Here is a 17,431-nt window from a genome sequence, read left to right on the forward strand (position 1 = left end):
CACCTAGCGTTTCACACCCCTAACCGACCCCAAAGCAGCGGCAAAGTTGAAAGACTGAACGGGGTGTTGAAATAAAAAATACTGAAGATGACCAGGGAGACAGGGCTTAATTGGGTTCAGTGCTTGCCTATAACACTCTTTTCAGTTAGGCACACACCAAGGCCCCCACACAAACCGACCCCATACGAGATCCTATTTGGGACAGGGCCAAGTATGGGACAGTATTTTCCGCAGCAGCTACAAATGCATTATGAATCTGTTGCAAAATATGTGATAGCATTGATCAAACAATTATCTAACATATATGCACAAGTTCTCTCTTCCATTCCAGATCCAGACTCCCTAGAAGGAAGCCACACTCTGAAACCTGGAGAGTGGGTGTTAGTCAAGAAACACGTCAGAAGCACCCTCGAACCACGATACGAGGGACCCTACCAAGTGCTGTTGACTACACCAACTTCCGTGAAACTCAAAGGGAGACCCACCTAGATCCATGCCTCACATTGTAAAAGAGTAAAGGCCGTCCTGACGACCCTGGAACAATAAGCCATGAGGAAGAACAAAAGGAAACGCCATTCAACACGGTTCCCCCTCCCAGCTATGATGCCGTGCAGAGATAGGGTAAAATGATACTATCATAAGCCCTGAAATTTGGAGCTTATCTATTAGAGATAAGTTGTCGCCACTGCAGGTGAAGAGGATACGAAGGGTATGCCCAGTGGATTCGTTAGACTTTAGGGATAGCCAACAAGTTTCTAAGGGGGGACTGTTATGGACTATTGAAACAGTATGGATACTTGCTTGTTTTATACACTTGCGTCACACTGCTCAGACACCACATAGTAGAAAAATCCTGCTTCTTGGATGTACCACCAGGCACGCACGAAGATGGGAGGGGGGAAGGAGCGCATTCCAAAGCCCTATGTACATGTCAGTGACAGGGGGCTGCAGAGCTGCGCTCCCAGCTGATTTCTTAAGTCAGCCTGATGAAACGAAGTATAAGATTAACCCATTGAATGCTTGCTATTGCTTCCCAGTAACCAATAAAAATGCACCACATTTAGTCACCTCCCACCGGGAGGGTATATTCTGTGTGAACACTTGCAATTAAACTAGAGATTTTACTTTGACTCCAACGGGTGTGTCAGTTTTATTTCTCTGTGCACATTAAGATAATTTTTTACTAATTTGGAGCAGTACATCAACCTACCTGGTACCCTGACCCGATCCAAAACATACGTGCATCTATCAGGACAGTGAGGTAACAATGATAATTAAGGGGAACATAAAATAAACAAGCTTAATAGGACATGGACTCACAGACGTACAATGGAACCGGACTGTGCCCAGAAAAAAATATATACTTTTCGGCCTTCAGGCCAGCCTCACTGCATGTGGATTTGCTCTGGTAGAGAGGTTAGTGAATGCAGTATAGCGGCAAGGGACCAGGTTGTAAATCAAACTTCAGTGTTTTATTCACACTCAGCCAAACAGAACAGTATTGGTGCTTTTTCATACACAGCAAAACAAAACAGGGTTCACCTGGAATCCTAGGTGTCAGTTCACACCCGGCTGAATGCTCAGCCACAGAAAAGTTCACTGGCAGGCTTCCATGCGGCCTGCACGCCTGTTTGCAGTCTTCAGCCTGTTATTCCATCTTTTTAGCAATAAGTTGGAAAGGGTATCCCCATCTACATAGAATGGCGTTGTCCCTTAGAGTTGTCAGAAGGGGTTTCAGGGCCTTATGCAACATTAAAGTGCGTCTCGCAAGGTATGGTAATATAAGGATTTCTTTGTTTTCGAAGAGAGTTGCCTCTGAGTTTCTCGCAGCTCTGAGAATAGCTTTTTTTTTCTTTATAAAAGTGAATTCTGCATATGATGTCCCGAGGGCGAGATGGGTTAGCTGTTTTGGGGCCCAGCACTCTATGTATGCGATCAATTTCTATGGGCTGACCTGGGTCTTTATTCAGTAATCTGCCAAAGTATTCATGTGCCCAAATCTCCAGTTCTGTTGACGCTATGGTCTCAGGAACACCTCTGATGCGGAGATTGTTCCTCCGATTTCTGTTTTCGATGTCATCTAAGAGGGTTAATATATCTTGGATCTGTGCGGTATGGTCATTTATGACCTTTTCATGAGAGTCCAGTACTGTGAGTTCTTGGTCCTGCATCCCCTCATCTCCTCCACCCTCTGGCCCACTTGTTTAATCTCATGGTGTAAGGACGCCATATCTTGTTTGTGGGAGGCTTCCATTCTGCTGAGTAAGGCGTCTACCTCAGATTTAGTAGGGAGGGCTCTCAGGTGCATTTTCCAGTCCCAATCTCCAATTGGCTCTTTTGAGGAAGGTGATGATCTGTCTGACTTATGAATCGTAGTAGGGGAGCTTCCATATTGGGGTGAGGAGCCGGGGGAGGCTGCCGTGTATCGGGAGAGGGAGGAAGAGGAGGGGACTGCCGAGAATGGACTTACTGCAGCTGTGTAGGAGCCTGGTGACCCGTTGGTCCTGCTGTCTCGAGGTTTGCTGAGACCCGTTGAGGGAGAGTTCATACTCAGAGATTGTACAGGTGAGTTTGGTTCGCCATCTTGGTGGATGCGTCTCCTGCTGCAGGCCCAACAGGCTGACTGGATGATCCAAAGAAGCGGGAGATGTCTCCTGTATCTCTGTCCACTGGTGCATGAGTGGAAGCGGGACCCCTCCTGCTACCCATTTGTGCTGGGAAGTTACTGTGAGTGCCCTGTTAGTGAGGATTAAGTCGGAGATATGCGGGAGCTGGAGAGTTGTGCTGCTCACTCCGCCATTGGCAAGCTCCGCCCCACAGATGATAGATTTAGATACAGAGACACAGCAGACAGTAACTGACATGATGAGCTTAGATACACCCCATACCAGACTATATCACACAAGACAGGATTACATAGACAGGTCAGCAGGCACTATCGCATACAACAAGCTATGTATCAGGCACAGCAGGCTGTATCACACATGATAGGATTAGATACAGATGTGTTTGGATGTGCTTGCTGATTCAAGCTGTTTATTGCACTCCTAGATCGTGAGGGAAGAGCCTGTGGACTGTCAGTGATGTGATGTACAGACAATAGCAGAATTCATGTGTAGGTGTAGTAACATGGCCACATGTAGTGGCCGTAGCTCCTGCAGACTGAACAGTGTGGGGGCGGGGCCAGCCAGTGACTCATCACTCTGCAGTGCAGCCAGGCTTGTTTATCAATAAAGTTAGGTATTCAACAAAACAGAAAAATAGGACTGTAAACAGATCTGCCAGGATAGCCTAATGCCCAGACAGGGTGAAGGAAAGCACAGAATAAAAAATAGGTATTGGGGGCATATATATGCACGGTGAGGGGTGTTAGGAACACTTCGAAAGAATTTTGATTTTGGAACTGACAACCTCTTTAATGCACAACCAGCTAATATTGCTTGACTTTCTACCTATGCAAATACAGACACAAAGACCTTCTAACTGGCTTAGCTCTGTTGTTTATGTCTGGAACAACTGCTTAGTCATCCCCATCAACTCGCATTGAAGCACTTTACAAGTCTTTGACAGACAAAGTGTAACATTGTTTATATTTAGGCGGTGCTTCTCAACTCCAACCCTCCCACTAGAATGTTATAGTTCAGCTTGAATCTATATATATATATATATAAGAAGAGCAGTCAGAGTCCTTAGTTGTCTGCGGATAGAGACCAATGCTTAGTAGAAGAGATTCTGCCAGACTGTGTGAGTATCCAAAAGAAGACACTGATACAGGGATAAAATGCCACAGACCCTGGGTCACCAACCTTTTGACCAGGGAGACAGCCAGATGACTCAGCCACAGACACTGGGCCACCATTATTTGCTTATTATACCTACTGGGGCACTACAAGGGTCCATTATAATTAATGGGGGCACTATAGGGGGCATTATATCTACTGGGGGAACTAGAGGGGGCATTATAATAGGAGGCATTATAACTATTAGGGGCTCTAGAAAGTGGAATTATAGCAACTCTACAGGGAGCTTTATGGGTGGGGAGCTTATTACTACTTGGGAACTTTAGGGGAACCTATTACTATAGGTTGTACTTTAGGGGACTTTATTACCACTGGGGGCACTTTGGGGAGCTTTATCACTATAGTGGTCACTTTGGGGCATTATTACTACTGGAGATTCTGTGGAACATTATTGAGAGCTATATAGAGAGCACTACTACTTATGGGGGGGGGGGGGTAATTTGAGGAGCATTATCAATGTAGAGGGCACTTTTACTAATAAACGCACTCTGGGAGAGAATTATTACATTTGGTAGGACATTTGGAAGCACTTTGGGGATTACCCATACGGCAATCTTATTTCTACAATAGAGTGTTTGTGGGCATTGGGGAGCACAGCGCGGGGGGGTCATTATTGAGCGCAATATGGAGGGCACTACTACTTATAGGCGCACTGTTGATGATCATTATCACTGTAGGGGGCACTATTACTAATGAGCGCACTCTGGGAGAGAATTATTATGTGTAGTAGGACTTTTGGGAGCACTTTGGGGACTATCCTTACGGAACTGTTATTTCTACAATAAAGTGTTTCTGGGCATTGAGGAACGCAGCAAGCTCAGTATTGCAGTTAGCAGTAGGATAACACTGTTGGGGCACCATGAGGATGATGATGACTGAAAAATTAGGAACCTAAGATGTCTGTTTGACAAACTTTGCAGAGACAAGACGTAGCTGGAAGAAGCCATCATGTGTTGTTTGGACTGAATGGAGAAGATGAGAATAGAGAACTGGAATGGAGATCTACTGTATAACAAAGAAGAAATCACTGGAGGTATGTGATGCTGTATTCTCCTGTCCAAATATACCTTTAGCCAGTGGCTTACCTGCAATAGAGTCAGACCACATGGCTGCTATGAAGCCCAGGGGGAGGGGGGGCAGCATAGAACTTTTTCTTCTCTTCCCCATGTGAAAACACTGCATTTTCACTTTCATGGGAACTCCATTCTAATTCCAAGAAATTATTACGGCTTCCATGGTAGTTGTATAAATTCCTGGGCACTCAGCTCCCCCTAGTGGTGGCTGCAGGCAGCCAGCTAGCTTTGTGATAGAAGGAAGCAGGAGTTATCAATGTATTTATGGCAGTTTTCTGATGCAAATACATTGAGAAATATGGTATTCAGAATGAGCAACATATTTTTGAGGCACCTGCTCCAGTTTTCCTACCTAAAAGTCGGAATTTAAAATTTCTTTCACTTAATTAAAAAGAAAAAAATGTAGTCAGAAATCTGGGATGTTGTGCATGTTCTGAAGTACGTGAGAGTGATTGATGTACGTATACTAAAAAACTAGGCGCAGGGGCCCATACTGTTTTGCTATGGTGCCCGATGAAATCTGTGTACGCCCCCTGACTTTAGCATTAAGGATTTGGGCTTGGGCTTCGAGTCTTTAGAGATCCTAGCCACGCTCCTGACTACTGCTGTAATACCGCAATTAACAGTCCAAGATCATGGTGGCAGATTCCCTTTAATCCTTTGGCAGATCCGCCCCATTCAAAATGCAAAAACCTGAGGGTCAGTTCGAAGTGTCTGGCGTGGATTGCACAGCAGATGGAAAGAAGATGGATCTGCAGCGATCACCTCATTTAAAGTAGCCAATTGTCTAATCTAATTTGTAATAGAGAAACAATGAATTTTATCTTGAGCAAGGAATATTTTTGGAAATTATTTTTGGTTTCCTTTCTGATTGTCCCATCCTGTCCCTATTAAAAGTTACATTCCTTGCTGATTAGCCAGTCATTTTTCCCTCGTACCTTGCAACCCCATAAATCCACCCACTCCAAAATTCCAATGTATCCTGCATTTCAGAGGCAATCCTGAGATACCAGACTGACACTAGAGTAAAAGTCTGAGATACCTACATCTAGTCAATGGAATAATCAGCCATCACTGTGCCTGGGAAGTGAGTGTGCGGACTTGCAATGCTCTTATAAGGGAATCTCGCTTATACAGGGATGTCTAGTTTTTCCTTCTTCCTAATACACATATTCCACATCACAAGAAACCTGTATGGAAGTACACACGTTCTTATAAGGAAGGGGGGGGGGGGGGGGTTGTTAAGAAAGCCTATAACACTCCCTGTATATGGTTAGGCTCTTTGAAGACCTGTGGTACAGTGGTTATATTGTTGGTCTTAAGAACACACGCTTGTGGTTGTGTTCTATCCCCAGCCACTTTGCAGCGTGACCACCCATATGCCACAGGCAGCAAGTTTGTGGGAAGTTCTGCAAAGTACTTGTGGTGCTGTAGAGGGAGGCTGCGGAGGCAGGGCTGGCTGTAAGAGCTCTCTCCCTCTGGTGAAGACCCACCTAATGAGACAGTTAACAAGCAGGGTGAAAAAGTGACAGGTGAGGATCTCGTACACTCCTCCTGCCTGCACCAGCTCCATACAGTATATGAGTGGTGTTAAAAGGGGTGGTAGGTCACATGTCTTAACATCAATGAACCAAACATGACTGTTTAGCTCGAAAAGGGGAATGTGGCTTATGATGTCACCGTTTTGTCTTTATTAAGAGCTCACTGAGAAGGGATCCAGTTCCCCTCATACACAGCCAAAGGATACAGCTCCTTCCTGGAGTCCTACACTGCTACATCACATCAGTACTGGGATTACTACACACAGGACTCAGAGCACCAAGAGGAGCAGAACAGCACAGAAGTAAGTGCAAAGTCTTTTACACTGTTAGTGGGTTGCATGCTGGGGTGAGTAGTGAAGTAGGACTGTCTCTGCAGCTGGAGGGAGTAGTGGAGACAAGCTACCCTATAACTAGGGGGAGATGTGGAGACAAGTACCCTAGCACTTAGGGGGAGTAGTGGAGACAAGCTACCCTAGAACTTAGGGAGAATAGTGGAGACAAGCTACCCTAGCACTAGGGGGAATAGTGGAGACAAGCTACCCTAGCACTAGGGGGAATAGTGGAGACAAGCTACCCTAGCACTAGGGGGAATAGTGGAGACAAGCTACCCTAGAACTTAGGGGGAGTAGTGGAGACAAGCTACCCTAGAACTTAGGGGGAGTAGTGGAGACAAGCTACCCTAGCACTAGGGGGAATAGTGAAGACAAGATATTCTAGCACTAGGGAAAGTAGTGGAGACAAGCTACCTTAGCACTAGAGGGAGTAGTAGAGAAAAGGTACTCTAGCACTAGGGGAAGTAATGGAGAAGAGATACCCTAGCACTAGTGGTAGTAGTACAAACAAGCTACCCTAGCACTAGGGGGAGTAGTGCAGACAAGCTACCCTAGCACTAGGGGGAGTAGTGGAGACAAGCTACCCTAGCACTAGGGGGAGTAGTGGAGAAGAGATACCCTAGCACTAGTGGTAGTAGTAGAAACAAGCTACCCTAGCACTAGGGGGAGTAGTGGAGAAGAGCTACCCTAGCACTAGGGGGAGTAGTGGAGAAGAGCTACTCTAGCACTAGGGGGAGTAGTGGAGAATAGTTACGCTAGCACTAGGGGGAGTAGTGGTGAAGAGCTACCCTAGCACTAGGGGGAGTAATGGAAAAAATGTACCCTAGCACAAGGGGGAGTAGTGGGAAAAAAGGTACTCTAGCACTAGGAGAAGTACTGGAGACAAGATATCATGAATGGTTGTAAGTAACTAAAGACAAAGAATTACAGTTGAAGTTGATTGTAATCAAATTGCAATATTATCAGTCTATAATATGTCCCTCAATAGTAGTAGCTGTAAGAAATTAGATTTTTTGAATACATAGATTCTACTTTATTTGGATGAATTGGCCCTTTTGTAGATTTATTTATTCATATCTATCTAGCTCATATCTATCTATCTATCTATCTATCTATATCATATCTATTTATCTATCTATCTCATATCTATCTATCCATCTATCGCATATCTATCTATATCATATCTATTTATCTATCTCATATCTATCTATATCATATCTATTCATCTATCTCATATCTATCTATATCATATCTATTTATCTATCTCATATCGATCTATCATCTATCTATTTATTCATCTATCTCATATTTATTTCTCCCTCTATCATATCTATCTTCTCTCATATCTTGTATCTATCTACACACGCACATACAAGTACACATAAATGCACATATATATTCACACATACATTTGTTTCAAAGAAACTTTATTAAGTTTCCCTTGAATTGTCACTTTTCATCTTGTCTGCTGTCATACAGTCTACACTCAGGTGCCGCCATTCCTGCATTCTGTGTATTTGGGGTCAGAAATCGAGCCGTTTGCCCCCACTCACCTCCCCATGGAACGCACACAAACCTCAGTCTGATCCTGTTCCATATGCAGTCAGCATCCAAAACCCACGAGTTTTCCAAGCTAAAATAATCATTGTTTTTCATGCAGAGATTATAGAAATATTTTACTGTACTCCCCCACAAGTCTAAAACCCTGAGCGCAGATACTGTCGCGGTTTCTCAAGCCTTGACACATAGATTGTGCTGTGAAGGATGAGAGTTGTAGTGCTGGCTTATATTTGTACTGTGAGTGCCATCCGAATGGGAAAGTGGCACTTTCAGGTTAAAAGTTGTCATTGGGAAGGCGCAAGATGTTGTCAGGCGATCCTAAATAGTGCTGTGATATTTGGATTATGGGGGTCATGACAGGAGTTGTAATCAATGGATTGGTCTGGAGGTGGCATTGGGCAGTAGGCACCTCAGCTGTTTGGTAAAAGCACTGTCTGCCCCTATGATGTGTATGGTGATGTTGGGTACTGGTAATGGTAGCAGTAGCCAGGGGAGGTAGGGGTACATCGTTTAGATCCTATATCTACCTAGGCAGGACAGGACAAGGTTAGCATGAGAAGACATTGAAAAAGATTCCACTACGGTGGAGTGTAAGAATGAAGCTGTCTTTGTCCCTGCCAGTGGGAAGAATAACATGCTACAAGGGTGCCCCCTATTGGAATTTAGTCACACTAGGAAAGCACTGGCAATAGAAACTAATGATTGGAATATGCAGCAAAACTGTCAAACCAACAGCATGCGTTAGTCTAGCATCCAGCTGGCTATGCCTCATCCTAGGCTTTTGTATACATAGGCGCCTTTCAGAACTAAATGATGGGGGTGATAATAGCTGTCAGTAAGAGTTTATTTGTTCTTAGAGGTAACATTACTATAATCTATGTGTTTTCAGGTTCCTTCTATTTATTCTGGGAAAAAAAGTATCTTAAAGTGCTGGAAATATTCAACAGGTAAGTGTGTACAGCGACTAATACATCTCTGCGTTCTGTCTTCCATTTTTCAGTTTGATGTGGAGCTAAATGTAATCGATTGTTTTCTGTTATCAGCCTCTCCGGAGACTGATTGCAGAGTCCTTCTAATCACTACTTTATGTCACATATCCCCAGTGCTGGAAACCTCCAGAGACATATATTGAGGGGGAGATTTCTCAAAACTGGTGTAAAGGAAAACTGGCTTAAGGTTTAATTATACGGGCCGAGAATCGGGCAGATTATCGGATCATTCCCGACAATCTGGCCATGTAAGTGCGCCACTGATCACCCAATGAACAAGTGAAATGCTTCCTTCCTAACAATCGTCCGCTCAGTTGGCCCATGTAAATCCAGCTTAAGTTGCCCATAGCGACCAATCAGATTCCACCTTTCATATTTCAGGGCCCCTTTGGAAAATGAAAGGATAAATCTGATTGGTTTCTAAGGGCAACTTTATACTAGTTTTGCTAACTCTCCCTATTAGTGTTTCTTTAAGATATGGTTTCACTCCAAGTTCATGATTCTAATCTACTACCGTAATATTGCATGGTGCTTAGAGTCTATTTAGAGGTACATGGTTGTCCAGACAGACAGCTAACACCACATAGGAACTCGTGTCTTTCTGTAGGAGGTTTCAGGTTTTCATTAAGAGATTAGACCTGTTGTCTGCATTTCGGCTTCTCCTCGTGATGCCACGTTATTGTAATCTTGGGAACTCCACCTCTGATGTGGTTTTTAACGTGCCAGCCTGTCTGATGATGCCTGTTTCATGGTCTTGTCTATTGTGATGAATGAAGTTACTGCTGTGTAGACATCTAGGTCTGCTTCACAAGCTGGAGGGAGCGAAGGTGGACCTCTCTCAACCATAACTTTTCTCTTCCTTGCAGGTCTTGGTTATTCTCAGGATGTTGCTGAGCCTCCTTCCACATTGCAGTTTGGCGGTCTTCATCTTAAGCTGTTCCATGCCCACTCACGGGAGACCAACGCAGGGGCTCAACGGCAGAGTGTAAGAGACTGTCTCTATCCTCATTACTTAGTGTATGTGTATATATACAGCACGGTGTATGTATGCTTCTATGCCAACATACGCAAATCCAGAGATCAGCAAATTGCTTCACCTCCCATTTAATTAGGTGTCAGCTCGCCATTGTAATACAATCGGCAAAGCATCACCGCACTGAATACTATTGGCTGGTGATTTAAAGGGTCACAAAGTTTTCAGGAAACTTTTGATATGTTATAGCGACATAGCAAAAGTTTTGATGGAGGATGGGTCTGAGTGCTGAGACCCCCGCCAATCACTAGAACGAGGAGAGGGAAGTGCTCAATATTGTTAGAAAGCCTATGGGCTCATCTTGACTCCATCTCCTGCAACAAGGATAGAGAGCGCAATATGCGACCGCATCTCTCTCCTCGTTCACGGAGCAGTGGGGGTCTTCACCAATCAAAACCTTTGATATGTCTTCAACAAACCTACCGCATGTAAATATACTCTAACTAAGAGCCATTAGCGTCCAGAACATGGGAGAGATTTGGGCTGTTGATGCGTTTACCTCTGACTGTAACATTCACTGACAGAAAGCAAAGATCTTGCAGATAACAGTTGAAACGCAAAGTCTACCAGAACGCTGCAGAACAATGATGAGGCTGTTCGTGCTGCAGCCTTTTTTTTTTTAAATATGCGCACAATTTTATTGTCGTATACATATGACTAACGACACGTGCGCAAAGCTCACACATTAATATCAAACTCACCCTTCTGGCAAATTAAACTGACACGCACATAAAGGGATTAATCCTGCAAGACGGAACCTACAGTAATTCTACAGAAGAAGGAAGCGGCACAGGCGATGAGGACATGAATCAAGTGCGCACATGTAACTTTTACTGGAGACGTGTAATTATATCTGCACAGGAGAGAACCTCTCACTTACACTAACAGGAGCAGGAACCCCCCAGGCAAACTGCTCAGATAAATGCTGCATTGTGTTTGCAGGCTTATTTCCAGGCCTTTTTAGAAGAGAGGGAGAAGGGTTTCCAGAAGCACAGGAGATCAGACACCCCATTAGCGCTGCAAACTGTCTGGGCAGTACCCCAAAATCACATCTCCACATTAAACCAGTGTCTACCCTCAGATTGCTTAAAAAATAGTTTGACTATAAACCGTCCTGTAATTTGAGGGAGTGAAGTGGAGAGAGAAAAGGGTGTTGTAGCCAGCACATCAAAGTTGCATGAAGGCGAAAAGAAAAAAAAAAGTACCGTAAACCTAAATTGTTAACTGTGGCTTGTATATTTTATACCAATAATTACTATAATACACTTCCTAGTCTCCATTGTGTCTCAGACTGTATTCCCCTACATGCAAAGCTGTCCCCATTTACATATTAATCATTTGCTACACTGTCCAGACATCCAAGGTTTCTAGATTTTTAAACAATACTGAATCTTATAATTCTGTTTTCGACCAGTTAATGCATATACTGAAATAATGTAAATTGGGTTATAAGGGTCATTTACTCCAGAGAGGCTTTCTATCTCCCCTTGCATGTACCATCCTATGAGCATTTATTTGATACACTTATATAGCGCTACTATGTTTGGCAACGCTTTACAGACATTAGCATCCTGCTGTCCCCAGTGGGGCTCACAATTGGAGATGAGCGAATTTCATATTTTGAAATTCGTTCACGCTTCGTTTGGTGGTAAAAGCAGAATTGAGTTATGGATTCCGTTACCACGGACCATAACGCAATTCTATGATGGAATGCATAACGGAAATCCTTTCCTTTATGCAGGGGAGTCACCTCCTGCATGATGGAAAGGGGACGGATCCGTTATGCAGGCCATAGACTTCTATTATGACGGAATGAATAACGGAATGCCTCTAAAGGCATTCTGTCATAGAATTGCGTTATGGTCCGTGGTAACGGAATCCATAACGCAATTCTGCTTTTACCACCAAATGAAACGTGAACGAATTTCAAAACATGAAATTCGCTCATCTCTACTCACAATCTAAGGTCCCTATCAGTATGTCTTTGGAGTGTGGGAGGAAACCGCAGTACCTAGAGGAAACCTGGGGAGAACATACAAACTCCATGCAGATGTTGTCCTTGGTCGGATTCGACCTAGGATCCCAGCGCTGCAAGGCACCAGTGCTAACCACTGAGCCACAAACGGCTTAGGCCTGTTTCACACTGGAGTTAATGGTTCCAGCAGGGGAACAGCCTGCAGGATCCGTAACTACAGTGTGCAGCCTTGCGCACAGCGATTTTTGTCCAGTTGCCTCTCGGCATACTTGCCGTGCTGTAGCTAGATCCCCACTGGTCCCCATTATAGTGAATGGGGCCGGACCGGACGGACTTCCGGCAGCGCACGGCTGCACGTGGTAGTTACAGATCCCCTGCCGGAACCATTAACGCCAGGTGAAACAGGCCTAAGGTCTGTTTTTTTGCCATTATTGTTGGGGAGTTTTGTCACAGCTTTTATTTTGCATTATTTGTATGCATCCAGATTTTCAAGTGTAGTTGCCTACTCTATTGACACCTTTCTTTCCCTTTTTTTAGGCGCCGGGCCGTCTCCGAACATCAGCTTCTCCATGATAAAGGCAGATCTCTCCAAGAACTCCGCCGCAGGATCTTCCTACAGAGCCTCATAGAAGGGGTAAACACAGCAGAAATACGAGCGGTGCCAGATGAATCGCCACGTCCAGTCCCCAGCGTCAAGAACTTTAACACCCTGCGACTGGTGAGCGAAGAGGAGGCAGTCACAAGTCACTTGACCCAGGAGACACACAAATCTCAGAGTTTCAAGGATCCCCCACCTAAGATTCCTGGCAAAAAGAAGAAGGGAAAACCAGGAAAGAGGAAGGAACAGGAAAAGAGGAAAAGGAGAGAGCGGTCAGCATTAGAAGGTCTGCAGGACCTGCCCAGATCAGACCTTTGGTGGGAAGAGCTGGGTATCAGGTCAGTACACAGTGTTGGGCATTACTGGCATAGGATTGTCTGACATATCTATTAAGTACCACCCAAGGGCAGACATATATAGAAGAATCCTAAACCAGGGTTTAACAAGGGTGATCACCATTCTTATTTACTAAGTTGCAGAGTTGAGGGTCAAATCCAAGTCCCAACCCTAAAAGATACCTATTAAATTTATATTTCTCAGGAAGAAGTCAAGGTTGGTCAAACTGGCTCTAGGCATTAGAGTGTTTCCACCATTTTAATATGTGGATGGGGAAATCCACTCTGTTCTTTAATGTCCTCCATAAGCTGAAGACAATCCAAAAAGTTAGAACCTGTTATCTCCCAGAGAAAAATAACGTGAAAAATTTCTGGTAACAGTATCTCTTGATCTACTTAAAAAATCATGCCCATTCAACCTAGGGAACATGTTTGCTTATGGTTCTGTTGTTGGCTGAATGAACACATCTGGTAATGGTATTCCAGACGGCATAACAAAAAAAATATACAAAATTAATTCCACAATTAAAAAAAATTAAAATAACAGCAAAATGAAACACAAATAGTTATTCCCAGAGAAGAATTATTACAATTAACACTGTCTAATCGAGGTGTGATCTTTTTCCTAAATACTCCATCCTCCCTCTTCCCTCCCCCATGCGTGGGTCGATGTGTTCTGTGACTTTCCAAGCAAACTGCAAATTTTACTGCAAGACGGTGAAATTTAAGTGCATTCTGGATGAGCGTACCCTGAAAACCACAACTAATACAGTTATTTATCCGCTGAGTGTAGAAGAGGGAGATGCAGTTTCTAAAGAGAGCAGAGCGTTTCGAGACATTCCATCCTACCCCCAAATATGTCGGCAACAACAAATTTACATCTCTGTATAATGGAAGATGTTCTCCACACCTCCCACTCATAAGGAATAGGGCCTGGTTTATTTTTCTTAGGGTTAGTGTATTTAGTTTTGTTTCGTAGTGAAGGAAGTATTTGTCTAGGCCTCTAGTGACCATAGACTAGTGCAGTTTACAGGAGGTTTTGGAACTTAAAAAAAAATGATCTCAAATTGAATTTCTCTTTACATAGTATGATTTGTTAAATTTTTTTACATTGTTGTGAAAAAATGAAACCTACGTATGATACAGCAAACATTTTTACACAAGAAGTATGCCTGTCATTTGGCATAAAAAAAAAATACCAAAAAAATTATAAATAATTTGATAATAAATGAATATATTATTTAATAAATGCAATCAGTCAATAATAGCCTGCCACATCCCCCTACCTTCCTTTAACTACTACTTCATACGGCTATCCACTGAATAGTAGTGGGACCTAGCGGTAGACAGTGATTTCTGGGATCACGATGTCCACTGTAGAGCAACATCTAAACTACGGATTTTCCGAACTTGGGCTGGAGCTATACCCTTCAAATGTCTATTGTCCTACCTTTAGCCAGCCAATCCAGTAGTTGACAGCAACCATCATGTTCATATTTCTGAAATTTTACTCCTACCTTGTTTTTTCTTTATTTTCTGTTATTATTTTATTATTCATAAGGCTAGGGCTACACAGCATCATGTGCTGTGCAACAAGAAGATCACAATACCACCTGGCATCTAATTATTGAAAGTGGGGTCACACTGCCTCCCAGGGGCAAAGTTATGTCTGGGGGCCCCTGTTGCTCTACAAAGCCCCAGTCTCAGCTTAGCAGTGTAGCATGAGCATTTCTGCTACTGATGATCAGCTGGGAAGGGCCCTCTTCCCCCTCTCCTGGTCCCTCGTGCAACTGAACTGGCTGCATAGGCTGTATGCCTGCCCCATTAGTTATTTTTTTCAGCCAATTGCTTTTGGCCAGTAGGGGGCTCCCTAATCTCTGGGGCTCCAAGCATGTGCTTGGTTTATTTGGTGATAAAGTCGACCCTTGTGTACTGCCAGACCTAACGTGAGCACCGCCCAACAGACGCACACAATTTTGCCATCACAGGCTTTCTTGCAATCTCTTTGTGATCACTTGCATTTTTTTAAAGCCAAATCACAGCTCTAAAATAGTCAAACAATACCAAATCGCATTATTGTTTTCTTGCATTTTGATCGATATTTCAGTGCTGAATTAACCCTTTGTTTGTTTTTTTTCCACAGCACACAATGAGAATTCAACTGGAGCTTCCACTTCTATTGAAAAGACATTGCAAAGAAAAAAAAAATACAAATAAAAGAGAGTGGGGAGTGCAGCGGAAAAAAATCTGGACTTGCACATTTGTTATGTATTTATTTCCTGTAAATATCTAATGATCAGAGATCACCCCAGACCCCACATTCGCTGTTCTCCCCCCGCCGTTTGTAATACTGCACAGCCGCCCCCCTTGCGGCCCCCTCCCCTTATTTATTGGTTGAATTCTGTATTTATTGTGTTATATTTTTTTTAATCCTTGTGCTGCTGGTGTCCCGTTTCATGTTGCACTTTATGTCCAGAACTCGCCAAGATCTTATGTGTTTTTTATTTTATTTTTTTATATTGAATTGACCATTCTTATTATTTTTTCTGTTTTGTGCATGTATGAAATGTGGCGACTGGTGGAATTTGTACAGAATGTGTAATAAATCCAGTGTCCAAAGTAAGCAAAGCGCTGTCTGGTTTTGAACCCCAGGTGATTGGGGCCAATTTTACAACCCACGTCCTCATAAACACTTTGTATTAAAGGAAAAATACATTGCTATTTATAGGAAGAGTGGACTTTGCTTAAAGAGAAAGCACAAATTCTTTGTGGGGTGTGGATGATAAATAGCATTTCCCCCTAAAATCTCACAATAACCTGGAAATATAAGTCCCTGCATCATCCTTTCCTGTCATGTAATGATATCCTATGTTTATCTTGGTCTCCCACACAAAACATAGATGCTGGGTGACAACCACTAATAGCAGCCATTACAGGGACTGTCACTCAGCTCTCGCATTTTATGAGGTTCATCATCTCCTTGATTCTTCTAAGTGTCAGTCTTTACTGTGGTGCTGTTGATGTATTCTTGAACCAGGATGCGCAGGATGAACAGAGCTTTAAAGGGGTAGTGCTGCAATTCATGGTGTACAATAATAAAATAAGTCAATACTCATCTATTGCCCATCTCTCCTGTTCTGGCCGTTCATGTTCCACTGCTGATCTCTGCTTGCTTGGACCATCTGAACAAGAAATGACTGCTCAGCCAAACACTGGCCAAAGAGGTGACCAGCCATTTTCTGCATAGTGGGGACTATGACATAGAGACCAGCAGTGGACTGTGAATGCGAGCAGCAGAGGATTAATACGGTGAATATTGAATTTATTTATTATTTCACAAAATAGGGAGCATTTACAAAAGCAGATGGAAACCCTTAGACCAGAGGTCTTCAAACTATAGCTCTTCAGCAGTTGTAGCACTGAGAACTGAGCTAGTAAAAGGTGGCAACCACTCTGGACCGCCATTTCCTAGGGGGTTCCCAAGCGCAGGATCGCCAGGAGTTAGTCACACATCTATGTCTATTTGGCATCAGTGAAAAAATGGTCAATGTCTAATCCATTGAAGGTCCATGAAGGATCCAGTTTGGGTCCTTGTGTCTATTTTGTGCCCTCTGTTTTGCATCCATTTTACTATTCCACGTGCATTTCTAGTTAGAAAGGTTTTTCAGTGGTTTTCACTGACCCGTAGACTTCAAAAGGGCGTGTTTAGTCCCTATCATTTGCCAAAGTAGTGCATGCTTCTGTTGTTTTTCTACTGACCTATGTTCAAGGATGTGTGAATAAACACAGTAAAAATCAATGGATACGTGTGCTGCCTGTGAAAAACATGGACAGCATATATCTGTGTTCCACTGAAGTGTGGATAAGGCCTGGATAACACATCAGTGTTTTGGTCAATGTTTGGTTAGTAATTTCCATCAGTGACTATGAAGCTAAACCCAGAATGGGGTTGAAAACGCAGAACAGGAGCAAATCTTTCCATTATACCTTATCTCTGTGTACGTTCCACTTCTGGTGTTGGTTCACAATCACTGATGAAAACCACTGACCAAAACACTGTTGTGTGATTCAGGCCTGAGTCTAAGGTCTCATGCACACGGCCGTTGTTTTGGTCTGCATCTGAGCCGCAGTTTTGGCGGCTCGGATGCGGACCCATTCACTTTAATAGGGCTGCAAAAGATGCGGACAGCACTCT

General features: G+C 43.5%; 1 protein-coding gene across 2 annotated transcripts; it reads left to right on the forward strand.

Moving 5' to 3' along the window:
- The first annotated feature begins 6,318 nt into the window (after nt 1-6,318).
- On the forward strand, nt 6,319-15,837 carry PTHLH (parathyroid hormone like hormone). Of its 2 annotated transcripts, none has more exons than XM_040415617.1 (6): nt 6,319-6,405; nt 6,572-6,716; nt 9,196-9,253; nt 10,162-10,280; nt 12,841-13,239; nt 15,380-15,837. In XM_040415617.1, the coding sequence occupies exons 4-6, from the start codon at nt 10,180-10,182 to the stop codon at nt 15,387-15,389; spliced, it is 510 nt and encodes a 169-aa protein (XP_040271551.1). In that variant the 5' UTR covers nt 6,319-6,405; nt 6,572-6,716; nt 9,196-9,253; nt 10,162-10,179; the 3' UTR covers nt 15,390-15,837. The 2 variants fall into 2 exon arrangements, with proteins under 2 accessions (XP_040271551.1, XP_040271552.1); XM_040415618.1 differs by having other exon boundaries at nt 6,393-6,475.
- Nucleotides 15,838-17,431: the final 1,594 nt, after the last annotated feature.

The sequence above is a fragment of the Bufo bufo genome, chromosome 1, assembly GCF_905171765.1.
Source record: "Bufo bufo chromosome 1, aBufBuf1.1, whole genome shotgun sequence".
NCBI lineage: Eukaryota > Metazoa > Chordata > Amphibia > Anura > Bufonidae > Bufo > Bufo bufo.

What these genes read in the sequence shown, in the direction of transcription:
- PTHLH (XM_040415617.1), top strand. Translation starts at nt 10,180, where the DNA reads ATGTTGCTGAGCCTCCTTCCACATTGCAGTTTGGCGGTCTTCATCTTA. An exon ending in CAGGGGCTCAACGGCAGAGT is followed by an intron (nt 10,281 to 12,840) that starts GTAAGAGACTGT and finishes CCCTTTTTTTAG; the next exon opens with GCGCCGGGCCGTCTCCGAAC.